Here is a 13,593-nt window from a genome sequence, read left to right on the forward strand (position 1 = left end):
AGACACTCGCTGGGCCTCGACATCCCGCCCGCACACGGGGACCGTGGTCCTCACCGGTGCTGTCGCTGGCAGGCCGGACAGGAGGATGCGTGTCTGACAAGGCAGGTGCTCTGATGGAGAATGCAGTGAAATGGGCAAAGGCCATTATTGGCCTGGCAGAGGGCTGCTGAGGGGCACTCCGGGGCACAGAGGCTCAGAGAGGACCGGCTCTGGGGGAGCACGCGTGTCCAGTGATATCTTAAAGCTAACAATAATGCAACGTAGGTAAGAAATGAAGTGCCCCCAGCGATTGTATTGACTTGTAAAGCCTGGGACACTATTTCTTACCTACGTTGCATTATTGTTAGCTTTACAAGTCAATAAAAATAAGTCAGCAAAGGACACAGACAACCTATGACAGAAAAATACATATGGCCAATAAACACGAAAGATGTTCAGACTCACTGCTCATTTAAAAGAAATATAAAGTGCCAAAACTGATTTGGCTCAGTGGATGGAGCGTCAAGCCTGCAGACTGAAGGGTCCCAGGTTCAATTCCGGTCAAGGACATGTACCTTGGTTGCGGGCACATCCCTAGTTGGGGGTGTGCAAGAGGCAGCAGATCGATGTTTCTCTCTCATCGATGTTTCTAACTCTCTATCCCTCTTCCTTCCTTCCTCTCTGTGGAAAATCAATGAAATATATTAAAATATATATATAAAGTTAAGTAAGTATGAAATTCTATTTTGAACCACAAAATTGGCAAGACCCTTTTTTAGAAATGTAAGAGGCAGTGCGGGCAGGCGCTGGAAAGCAGCGTGCTCAGTAACTGCTATTTGAACAGACCTTTCAGGACAAATAAAGGCGCATCTCAAAACCCTCTCACGCGGCAACCCCTTTACTCAGGAAATAACCAGGCTGGCACCGGCAGAGGCAGAGGGGGAGTATGGACTCAGCTCACTACAACCCCCCTCTCTCCCCTCCCCTCCACCCCGAGGTCACAGTGCACAGATTGGTGCCCACACTGGAGATGGGGGACAGGGCGAGAGGGAGAAAGGTGACTTCCTCTGGGAGAAGGATGACGTATGAAACTGGAAACCAGGGCGGCCATTTCCCCAGGCAGTGATGGGCAGTGACCTCCCTCAGAGGGCACCACAGCCGCCCAGAGGGGTCCAGGCAAGAGGGAGGGTGCTGCTCAGGTCCTCAGAGCAGCAGACACCAAGGAGGGACTTGATGTGCAGGAGATGCGTTGGGGAGCCTCTGGGAGGGGGAAGGAGGGAGAGACGGTGGCAGAGGGCCTTCGGCAGAGCCCCACACTGCCCGGGACTCCAGGACCTCTAGGCAGACGGACGGGAGGCCCCACAGGAGCTGAGGAGGAGCACGGGGATGGGCAGGAATCGCGGAGCTCAGTCCTGGTCCGAAGCGGTGACTGAGGGGAGAGACGCTCAGGGGAGCAGGGTCTGAGGTCCCAGGCGCAGCAGCTGGCGGCTGTGTGAACCGTTCTCTGTAGCGGGCTCTCCGGGGTCAGCGCGGTGCACGCTGGTGGCTGCCACGGAGGGCCTGCAGGCCGGTTCCCGAGTCCGGCCGTCCCAGCCCGCTGCCCCCCTCCCACGTCTCCCACGAGACCTTCCACTGACCACGTTCACCGAACCTTCGTTTGCCGGGGCTGCTTTCAGTGACATGCAGTCCCAGGAGCGCCAACCATACTTACACAGAGATGTGTGTTTGACGGTGCCCTTCTCAAAGGTACTGTTTACAAATCTTAACATGAACCATAACCCACAGGTCAGGCTGTAGATCTTGAGAGGTGGCTGGGTTACACAGGAACACACGTGTGTTAAGATTTGTGTGGTTTTCAGACAAGGCGTGTGGGTGAGCAGTGGGGGACTACGTCTGAGCAAGGGCAGAGAGACTGACAAGGTACTCACTGTGGCTCAGGCGCCGTCCTGAAGCCGCTCGCGTGTCAGAGGCTGAGGGTGCCACTGGCCAGAGGAGCCCCTGCGCTGTGGGCCAGGGCTGTCCCCGTCACTGCTGCACCCCGCCCCCCCTGCAGGCTGGAGCAGGCAGGGAGCGTGGGGGACACACCCACAAACAAATCACCCACTCCTGTGCACCCCCACCGAGACCCCTGATTCCAGGCAGAGAAGTGAGGACTGCCACACACACACACACACACACACACACACACACACGAACGCACGCATGCACGCACGCACACGCCCTGGGCTCACACCTCCACACTTGCATTCAGAAACCACACAAAGCATCATGGGAAATAACGACGTGCTATGAAATAAGCCCTGGAGGCCCCCCCTCCCAGCCTGAAAAGACGACCACCTCCGGCTGCATGGGGCTCTGAGCTCCATTCCGCTCACCCCCAGCGGACCTCAGAACTGCATCCCGCGGGGCCTGGTTCCCCTAATCCTGGAAGAATCTGGGTGGGAGTCAGAGTCAGTGCTCCCTCTGCTTCACTCCCGCCTCTGCCTCTTTACACACCCATTGCTCAGTGCAAATGTTCATGCACCCAGGCCCTACAGGGCTAGCAGAACCTGGAAGGGGGAAGAAATGGAGGCTGAGGTCCACCCTCCTTCATAGCCCCTGAAATTCCACCTTGTCTCATTTCCCTGGATATAGCAGTCCTTCACACTTTAGTATGAATTCTCCTGTGATGATGCTTTCTTCCAAGAAGGGCTCAGCAGGACAGCTCTGGGCATCCTGAGTGACATGGGAAGGCACACTAGGGAATGTGAAAGAAGAAAAGGGGTGACTAGAAACAAAAGCCACCTTTTCTGAGGTTGGGGACCCCACAGGGTAGATGCTCTCCACGCACCCCACCCACTTGCCCTTACTCTGGGGGAGCAGGGACCCCAGCATGCATCAGTTCTATAACACCCGCCCACACTAAGGACAAGTCAGCAGCCAGGCGCACGTCACATTTAGCTGTTTTTAATGCTCAAAAGCTCTGTACAAAAAAAAAAAAAAAAAGTCACAAATGAATCCTCACAACACCCCTGTGAGGTAGGTAGGCAAGTATTATTCTCCCATTGGCAGATGGTGACGGGACCGGCGAGTGGTCCCAGCACAGCTGAGAGTCAGGGCCGGCAGCAAGAACACGCAGGCTCCCTCCCAGCTCAGTCCCGGTCTCCGACCCCTCCTCTAGACTGAATCTGCAGAGAAACTAAAACTTTTCAACCCATGCAAAAATAACAAAAACAAAAACAACCCATCTGGAAAGGTAGTGAACAGAAGACATACAGTAGTTTTGCAAAAAAGAAATCAGCCCGGAGGGTCAAACACTTCCCAATACGAGGTGGACACGAACCACTTCAGCCTCTTCCCCCCTCTTCAAACACCGTGGCCAGGCACACAGCCGCCTGTCCTTCCGGAGGAGAGCACGTAGGCAGCCACAGACAGGCCCGCGGGCCACGGCGACCAGGCCAGGCGCACAGCCTCCCCGCTGGTCAGCCCTGGGTGTCCACAGCCCCGGCCCCGGAGGAAGGGCTGCAAGGCTCAGCTCCACACCCTGCCTCCCCTGCCTCTTCGGAGCAGCTTCCCGTCTCCGGACACAGCAGACGCTCTAGGTCAGCAGTGCGTGGCCCCTTCCGCTCCCCCTGGAAGGCGGCTCAGGGGTCCTCGGAAAGAATGGTCTGCAATCCAGGGGACCCCTCGGCCCCCCCTTAGCCCACGCTCACGCTCCACTGCTGGCTCAAGGCCCAGGTCGCCGCGCCCGAGGGTCCCTGCGGCAGCAGGCGGGGCACGGGCCACCCTGGGCTGGCGGCGGGAGGAGGTGCCAAGGGCCCAGGGCTGGGTGCTGTGGCTCACTCAGCACCTCCCACTGGGCTCCCGGGCAAATGGAGCTGGCTCATTCCACCTTCCGGAAGCTCTTTCTTCCCCTGAGAGGGACTCCCTGGTGTTTCCGGCTGCTTAGCAAACTCCACAGTCCTGCCAGCCCCCAGAGGGGCAGTGGGGTAATGAGAGACCGAGGCCCCTGCAGCACCCAACACGCCATGGGGTTGAACTTCTTGAAGTCTCCAGGTCGGAGACGGGCAGGAGAGGCCAGAAAACGAAGTAAAGCTGCCTTTGAAGTCACAAAGCCACCCAGAGGGCTGTCCACTCCCCAGGGAGCCAGGGGCCCCGAGGGCAGTGCCAGGCAGCTGAAGGGGGGAAGCCAGAGGGAGAGCAGTGAAGGAATGACAGGAAACCAACCCTGGCCGCTGCTCTGGGCAGGGGCCGCCCGACCTGCTCGGGGAGGAGAGGGGAAAGGAGGGAAGGGGAAGGAGAGGGGAAGGGGAAGAAGAAGGGAAGGGAGAGGAGGGCAGTGGCCATGGCAAGTAGCTTTGTTTGGCAACTTGGGGAGTGAGCTGCTTGCAGGCTGCAGGGTCTGCACTGGCCCTCCTGAGGCCATTGTCAGACTGTCACTCACGTATAGGACTGTGCGCTCACTGTCCTGTAAAAAGCCCTTTCGCAAAGCAGGTCCCACCCAGCCTTGTCTCTCGGAAGCTGGGGCACTGTCCGCTCAGGGCCACTTCAGTGAGGGCACCCCAGCCTCCGAGGGGCCCCGCGGGAGGGGCCAGGGCAGGGGATCGGTCCTACAGGAAGTCCCCGGCGGCGAAGGGCTCCAGGCTGTGGCTCTGCTCCTGCCACCGGCAGCGCAGCCCGGAGAAGGGCAGGTCCTCCGCGCCCTGCAGCTCGGGGAAGCCCAGGTGGTTGAGGATGTCATAGAGCCCGGCCTTTGCAGCCACCTGGGGAGGACAGAGGAGATGGGGCTGCACTCCAGGGAGGGAGGGTGTCCTTCGGGCCCCCTGCCCCCTCCGTGCCTTCCTTCCCTCTCTGGAGCCAGAGCTGCCACCTCGTCACAAAACGCAAACGTGCCGAAACCGGTTTGGCTCAGTGGATAGAGCATCAGCCTGCGGACTGAAGGGTCCCAGGTTCGATTCCGGTCAAGGGCATGTACCTTGTCGTGGGCACATCCCCAGTGGGGGGGCGGGGGGGGGGTGCAGGAGGCAGCTGATTGATGTTTCTCTCTCATCGATGTTTCTTTCTTTTTCTTTTTCTTTTTTAATATATTTTATTGGTTTTTTACAGAGAGGAAGAGAGAGGGATAGAGAGTTAGAAACATCGATGAGATAGAATCATCGATCAGCTGCCTCTTGCACACCTTCTACTGGGGGTGTGCCCACAACCAAGGTACATGCCCCTGACCGGAATCGAACCTGGGACCTTTCAGTCCACAGACTGATGCTCTATCCACTGAGCCAAACTGGTTTCGGCATCATCGATGTTTCTAACTCTCTATCCCTCTCTTTTCCTCTCTGTGAAATATCAATAAAATATATATATTTTTTTTAAATGCAAACATGTGCAGTTCGCTGGGAGGGACCCAGCCAGAGCGCTGAGCTGGCAGGAGGCAGCCCGGGCCCCAGACTCGCCATGTGCTCCATGCTCCTCGCAGATGGGAGAGCAGCAGTCCCCTGTGAGTCACCCGCTGGCCCAGCGCCTGGCAGAGGGAGCCCTCACCACCCCTCTCTGAGGTGGTGCCCACAGTCGCAACGTATGTCCATTGTAACATCGAGGCAGCAGATTAACGGGGTTAACTAACTTGCCCAGGGTCGCGCCGGCAGGCGGCAGGCGGCAGGGGCTGGGCCTCCATGCACCTTGCCCTTTGCAGAGTGGGTGCGGGCTGAGCACAGAGTGGCATGAAGAGGCCAGGCAAGGCTGCCTTGGGGACACACAGAGCAGGGCCCACCTGACCACACACCTGGTCCCCTCCTGCCTCCTCATGCACTCAGCCACCCACTCGGTCACTCTTCATACTTACTGCCTGCCAAGTGCAGACACCCTGCTGGCGACCCAGGTCAAACGAGACAAAATCTCAGCCAAATAGAAGAGAGATGAGAAGGCTTCCCACCCACAGGGACCTCTCCAGGCAGCCTCAATCTGCCTCTCTCACCTCCCCACTCTCTCGCCTCCCCCCTCTAGCCTCCCCTCTCTCGCCCCCCTCTCTCACCTCACTCCCCTCTTGCCCCCCCCTCACTCTTCCCCTCACCTCCCCTTCTCTTACTTCCCGCCTCTCTTGCCTCCCCCCTCTCTCGCCTCCGCCCTCTCACCTCCCGCATCCAGGCGCTGAAAGGCCTGGGCCAGCAGTCCGCCCCCTCCAGGTGGAGGTAGGCGTTGAAGAGCACCAGGTAGACATAGCGCTCCAGGTACTGCAGGCTCCGCAGCTGCAGCCTCCGGGCCTCCTGCTCCGACTTGGCTGCCTTCACCTGCAGAGGGCGCCAGGCGGGGGTCAGCACAGGTCCTCCCCCCCAACACACGCGCACCACACACACTCACACCACACTCATACCACACACTCACACACTCACACCATGAACACCACTCACACCACACACACTCATACCACACACACCACTCACCATACACCCACACCACACACCACACACTCACACCACACATGCACACCCCACATATACACACACCATACATACACACACTCACTCACACCACACTCATACCACACACTCACACACTCACACCACACACACCATACACACTACACATTCACACCACATATAAACTTCACTCACACCACACATACCACTCACACTACACACCACACACATACACACCCCACACATATCATATCACATACACACATCACACACTTACACCATACACACACACACACACCCCATACACACCACACACTCACACTACAAACTCACTCATACCACACACATACACACCCCGTACACAGCACACACTCACACCCCACACATATCATACCACACACACATGCAGATACACATACACACACATACCACATACACCCCACACACAGCCACTCACACCTCTCACACACCATGTACGCTCACACCATACATACAGATACTCACATACATGCACACACACACATTCACACCTCAGCACCAGGGGGAGATGGGAGGAAGGGATTCAGACAGCAAGGACAAGGGCGTCCGAAACCCACTTCCTCCCGAGGAGGTGTGGACAGGTCATCCCACTTCCTCGCTGAAATGGTAACCACGGTCCTGTCTGAGGGCGAGGACAGGACAGGCTGCCGTGGGAACGCTGTCAGGCGCCCTCCCTCACCATCTCTGATCGGTGGCCGGACAGTGGTCAGCAAGGTGAAGCTCTCAGGCCCTGACTGCGGGCACAGCCTGGACCCCGCCCTCCCTCGGGGGCTCAGAGGGAGCACATGGCCTAGCTCCGGGCACATGAAGGTTTCGGGTGGGACCTGTTCACAGAGACGTCTGGGGACGAATGCAGGAGGCAGGGGCCTCTCAAGGTGCAGGGGTCATGGCAGGCCGGGCCAAGCCCAGCTCCCCGACAGGGTCTCTCTGCCCACTCCTGCTGTGCCCTCCCCCACCACAGGGTGCTGTCCACCCTGAAGACACCACCATGCCTCTCTGCACCCAACCCCGTCTCACCCAGGGCCCACAGGCTGTCTCCACTCCAGGGGCCATCCCCTCGGGCTCCTGGGACACGGGTGGGAGGGCACAGCCAGCCCAGGCCTCCGGGACCAGGAAAGACTGTCCCCCAGCCCCTGGGCCACAGCCTGAAGCCTTTCCTGGCTCATGCTCGCTCTCTCTCTCTCTCTCTCTCTCTCTCTCTCTCTCTCTCTCCCTCTCTCTCTCACACACACACACACACACTCCAGCCTCCCGGTCAGCCTCCAGCTGCTGCAGGAAGGTTCCCAGGTGCCGTCCCCCCTCCCCCTCGACATGATTCGGCCACAGTCCTACAAACCAGGAGCTGCAGGGCGCCCACCTCCCACCTCTGCCTCAGAGAACCCAGCCTTCGGGCCTCTGCCGTCTCCGATCCCGGGCTGCGTGAGTGGACGGTGACTGACCCACTACCCACAGGCCTCGGGGAAGGTGGGCAAGGGCAGGGCCCAGGACAGCCAGGGCTCGGACTCCCTGGGAAACATGGGCTGGGTTCTGGGCCTGGTTCTGCCACGTAAGCTCTCAGCACCCCCAGAAGGTGGGATTGCTCACGTAAGGTACGAGGAAGCACCGGGAAACCATGGAGAGCCCCACAGGTCTGTTCGTCCATGGAACAGGAGGCAGGGCAACGGCCCACGCCCAGGCCCTGCCCACAGAGACGCAGGTGGAGGTGTTTGGGGTGAGGGGAGAGGGGGGCAGGAGACAGAGGGGCCAGGTCATGGGATGAAGGCAGGGCAGGCAGCTAGACTGGGGAGGGCATCCAAGAGGAGGTGGTGCTTGAGGTGGGTTAGGAGAGAGGGGGCAGGAAGGTGCCCTGTGAGGGGGAGAAAAGGTGTTAAAGAGGGAGGTATCTCCAGGCAGACAGAGAGAGGAGCTCAGAGCAGCGGGGAGGGGAGGATGGAGGCACACCCAGGGCCAGGCCGAGCCTGGACCCTCAGCCGAAGGGGCAGTGAAGGCTTCTGGGGATCTGAGGTTGGGAATGGCCCCAGGCTACTGCTGGGAGACAGATCAGGGTACCTATTGCTTTAAACTAGGGGTGTCGAACTCAATCAGAGAAGGGGCCAAAATCTAAAATCCAGCCTAAATCGCGGGCCGAATGGTTTACTGAACAGTCATAAACTGACAATGTCATAAACTGACAGCGGAGTGCAGTGATGACAGCGCGGTGCGGGCCACATTGCAAGGCCTGGCGGGCTGGATTTGGCCTGAGGGCCTTGTGTTTGACATGTGTGCTTTAAACCATCAACCAACTTTGTTTAGAACGAGGCCGCGGACAGAAAACAAAAGGATCTGACCTAAATACACGCCGTGGCCAGCACAGCGCAGCTCTGGCCGCCACAGATGGGTACCACCGGCCGTGCCACAGGGCTTCACCCCATCCCTGATGCTGCTCCCCAAGCTCCATCCGGAGGCCCGGGGCCCGTGTGAAACCACTTCCTTAGAAGGAAAGGCAGTCACCAGCGGTCCCCCCGGAGAAAAGCCACTGTGAACTCCTCCCAAAGAAACAGCGAGAAGAAATGGCCCAGCTCGGCGCGGCTCCCGGACAGGCCACACCAGCCGTCCCCTCAATGCCCCCACCCCACCCCACCCCCACTCCCATGGGGACGCGGCCTGCGGCCGAGACCCCACGGAGGCTCGGGTCTGCACAGTAGTCATGGTGGAGAGGCCGAGCGATTCCTCCTGAGCCCCCTGGCAAGGCAGGGTAGAATTATCTCTAAACGCAGACCACCGGCTACAGATGACGCCTGGACACTCCCCAGAAGGTTCCGTGGGCACATCCTGCCCCATCGAAGTCTGTGATTTGAGGAATGACCCGTCTTCCTACCGAGGCCCTGGCTTCCTTAAAATCACCCGTGTGGGCCCTGCCTGGGGAGGAGGCCGGGCCAGCCACCTTCTGCCGGTAAAAATAGTGGAGCTGTTTTTAAATGGCCTGGCAGGCCAGGCTGTCATTAGCTGTGGTGCGGCGGGCAAGACCTCCTGGTCCCCCACTGGGACTGACCCCTGAAATAGAAGGGGCCCGGGAATGGTGGCCAGGGCACTGGCATTTCCGGCCTCTCCAACCTGCAGTCTGCCCGGCACCCACGGGGGCCGGCCTGTCCAGGGCCCACTGCCGACTGCGCGCTGGGTGAGCCCGTTCCATCCAGACCTGATCATCGGAGTCCAACCCGGTCCCGGGGAGGCAGTGTGGCAGGTGAGGAGGGCCTCTGTGGGGGTCCGGGTCTGGCGGCTCTCTCTCCTCCTGCCACCCACTAGCTGTGTGGTCTTGGGCAAGCACAAGGGTCTCCCTTCCTCAAATGCACAAATGGAGGGAACAGGCCTGGCCAGTGTGGCTCAGTAACTGAGCGTCAACCCACGAACGCAGAGATCATAGGTTTGATTCCTGGGTTTCAGGCTCCATCCCCGGTGGCGAGTGTGCAGGAGGCAGCCAATCAATGGTTCTCTCTCACTGATATTTCTCTCTCTCTCTCCCCCTCTCCCTTCCTCTCTGAAGTCAATAAAAATATTTTTTAAAACATAAAGGAAGAGATCCCAGAGAGCCCACCCCCTCCCCTTCGCCTCTCTCTGTCCACACGCACGCCGGGAAAGGCCGTGGGAGGGCACAGTGAGAAGGCAGCGCACCCAGGCCAGGAGGGGTCCGCACGAGAAACTGAGTCCGCCAGCACCTTGGTCTTGGACTTTTCAGCCTCCTGAACTGTGAGAAAATAGAATTCTGTGGTTTCGGCCACGCAGCCTGCGGTACTTGGTTATGCCAGCCCAAGCTGACTGCACACTTGTGATAACCTCACATCCTCACATGCCTCCGTCCCCGACCTGGGAGAGTGAGAGGCTGACATGCCACGAGGCCAGTACCATCCTAACACCAACCAAATAAAGGCATCATAAGAGAAAAAAAGAAAAAAGAAAAAACAGAAAAAAAAACTACAGATCAATCTCTCTCATGTCTCCGATGCAAAAACTCTGCAACAAACCAAATGCAGAAAATATATAAAGATCATTTACCATGACCAAGTACAATAGGATTTATCCCAGGAATGCTAGGTTGGTTTAAAATCCAAAAACCAACTAACACAATACACTCTAGCAATAGAATAAAGGGCAAAAACTATATAATCATAAGAAGAGACATAGGAAAGTATTTTTAAAATACTTTACATCGACTCATAAAAAAATAAATTAAATTAAATAAAAAACCCACTCAAGCCCTGGCCAGGTGGTTCCGTTGGTTGGAGCACCATCCAGGCACCAGAAGGTCGTGGGTTCGATTCCTGGTCAGAGAGCACACGGGAGGCAGTCAACTGATGTTTCTCTCACATTGATGTTTCCCCCCCTCCTCTCTCTTTCTCTCTTTTTCTAAAAATCAATAAAACATATCCTCCGGGGAGGACGAAAAAGTCAAAAACACTCAAACTAAGAAACCCACAGTTAGCATCATACTTAAGAGTGAAAGACTAAAAGCTTTCTCTCCAAGATCAGGGACAAAGAGAGGGTGTCTGCTCTCCCTACTTTTGCTCAACATTGTACGGGAAGATCTTGCCAGGGCACTTAGACAAGAAAATTAGGTAAAAGGCACCCAGCCCTGGCCAATGCGGCTCAGTTAAGAGAGCATCAACCCAGGTAACACACGGCACCGCCGAATTCCCCGTCAGGGCACATGCCTGGGCTGTGGGCTTGATCCCCAGGAGGGGTTGTGTAGAAGGCAGTCACCAGATGTTTTTCTCTCCCTCTCCCTAAAATCAAGAAAAACCTATTTTATGCCAAGACCGGTTTGGCTTAATGGATAGAGCGTCAGCTTGGGGACTGAAGGGTCCAGGGTTCGATTCCGGTCAAGGGCATGTACCTTGGTTGCGGGCATATCCCCAGTACGGGGTGTGCAAAAGGCAGCTGATCGATGACTCTCTCTCATCGATGTTTCTAACTCTCTATATCTCTCCTTTCCTCTCTGTACAAAATCAATAAAATATATTTTTTTAAAAAATAAAAAAATAAAAAAATAAAATCGAGAAAAAACTATTTTAAATAAATAAATAAATAAATAAATAAATAAATATTGGAAAGAAAGGAGTAAAACCACCTTTGTAGGTGACATGATCTCGTATACAGAAAATTCTAAGGAATTCGCCAAAACAAACAAGAACTAGAACTAATAAACAAGTTTAGCAAGGATGCAAGCTAGATCAATATACAGCTATCAATTGTATTCCCATACCACAGCAATGAACATACTAACACATGAAATAAGGAAAATCAATTCTATCCACCATAGCGTAAGTACAATGAAGTAGGAGTAAAATTAACAAAGGAAGTGTATAACTTACACTCCGGGAGCTATAAAACGTGCCGGCCATGAAAGAAGACCTAAATAAATGGGGGAAATATCACGTTCATGAATCAGAAAAGTGACTGTTGTCCCCCAAACTCCCGAAACGGATTTACATATTCAACATAGAAAAAACCCCAGCTGCTCCCCTGCAGAGGGAGACAAGGGCCGTGCCTGACCAGGAGCACCAGCATCACGTAGGAGCCTGCTGGACATCCAGCCTTACAGAACCTGAGACCCCGCTGGGGTACAGCAACATGCTTTCTAACACGCCTCCGGGGGACCCTGGCGTTCACTGAAGCAGGGGACCCCTGCTGAGAGGATCTGGTGTCCTCGACCTTGCCCATACACTGGAATCCCCAAGAGAAATTTTTTGTAAAAGACCCATCCTCTGGGCCCCAAGCAGACCAACTAAATCGGACTCTCCAGGGATGGAGTTCAGTGAAGGGTGTTTTTTAAAGCTCCCAGGTGAATCTATCACGCAGCCAGGAGAGAAGGACTGACTGTGTTATGTGACTGAGGGCCATGCCTTCTTCAGCATGGCGCAAGTTCAGCTCGCCGGGGCCACCTGGTGGGCGCACTGAGAAATAACGCTACATCCTGCTTCTGTATCACCACCCACAGCCATGACCACCACCATCCTCCCATGGCAAAGGTCAGCACCGTCCTGGCCTTTGGAATAGGGGGCTGGTGGGCATGGTGGGGAGGGGGAAGGGCCCTCCACTGGCTCTTCTTCCTGCCTCCTCCCGGAAACACTCCACAACCCAAAGGCAGCAGGAGCATCCACTGCTAACCATCGCCCCAGCCACACCACCCTGCCCTCTCTATCGCCAGTTAGAGCCGCCTTCCCTACCCAACATCATCCGAGAGCTCTCAACACCACGGTGCTCACAGGCTCCAAAGCACCTCCAGTGCCTCCACACCTACCGTGTTTCCCCGAAAATAAGACATCCTCCGAAAATAAGACCTGCTTCCCTGCACACACTCCACTACGTGCTCCAGAATCAAACAGGGAGAGGGGGGGAGGGTTGGGGCCGGGTGTGTTTCCATTTCAGGGGTCACCTCCGTTTCCTTATATTTCTGAGTGAAATATAAGGCATCCCCCCGAAAATAAGGCCCCCCCTAGGCTAAACATGAGAGATTTGGTCCACTGATTCTGAAAGAAATGGAGTCACAAGAAATTCACCAGGAAATTCAGGAATTGGATTGTTATGATGATGTTCCAGAAGATGATGACATGATTGTCATTGAATAAATGAGTAAATTCTTGATACTGTAGGATTCAGTTTGTCTGGTTTGTGTTGACAACTACCGTAGTACCGTACCATATGCAGGTAATAAATTTCCTTTATTTTCATTTAACAATAAACATGTACCGTATTCTTCTTCATGGAAAAATAAGACATCCCCTGAAAATAAGACCTAGCGCATCTTTGGGAGCAAAAATTAATATAAGACACTGTCTTATTTTCGGGGAAACAGGGTACTTCGCGCCATTCGGCCTCCTGGCTTCTGCCTATGAGCCCCTCCTGCCAGAAGGGCCTTCCCCAGCTCCTATGATGCTGGGACTGTTCCAGATCAGTTCCGTGGGCCCTCTCCTCTCTCCCCTTAGTGCTCCCTGCTCCTCCCTGTGTGCCTCGCAACGGACACCCGTGGCTGCAGAGCTCAGAGGAGGGGAGGGTGATCCCCTCTGGAGGTGGGGTGGGGTGAGATACCCAGAATGCCTAAGGAGCGGTGTGGGGAGGGGGCCTCTGATGCTTTGAAGCAGGGCTAGGCTTCCCTTCTAACTCCTTGAGCTTCCAGCTACAGAGAGAACCCGAAGCTCAGGTACTC

The 13,593-nt window shown here is 55.9% G+C and overlaps 1 protein-coding gene across 9 annotated transcripts in view; it reads right to left on the reverse strand.

Annotated features, from left to right (window-relative positions):
* Positions 1–2,909: 2,909 nt before the first annotated feature.
* The window catches only part of PALD1 (phosphatase domain containing paladin 1), a 68,126-nt gene continuing 57,442 nt past the window's right edge, over positions 2,910–13,593 (reverse strand). For all 9 annotated transcript variants that reach the window (XM_084903690.1, XM_084903696.1, XM_084903692.1 and 6 more), the window contains 2 exons: positions 6,087–6,242; positions 2,910–4,721 (listed from right to left, as the gene is read on the reverse strand). In XM_084903690.1, the coding sequence (XP_084759816.1) occupies positions 4,569–4,721; positions 6,087–6,242 (309 nt within the window). In that variant the 3' untranslated portion in view covers positions 2,910–4,568. The remainder of the gene's footprint in view (positions 4,722–6,086; positions 6,243–13,593) is intronic.

The sequence above is a fragment of the Pipistrellus hanaki genome (genome assembly GCF_964339955.1).
Source record: "Pipistrellus hanaki genome assembly, chromosome: 14".
NCBI classification, from domain to species: domain Eukaryota; kingdom Metazoa; phylum Chordata; class Mammalia; order Chiroptera; family Vespertilionidae; genus Pipistrellus; species Pipistrellus hanaki.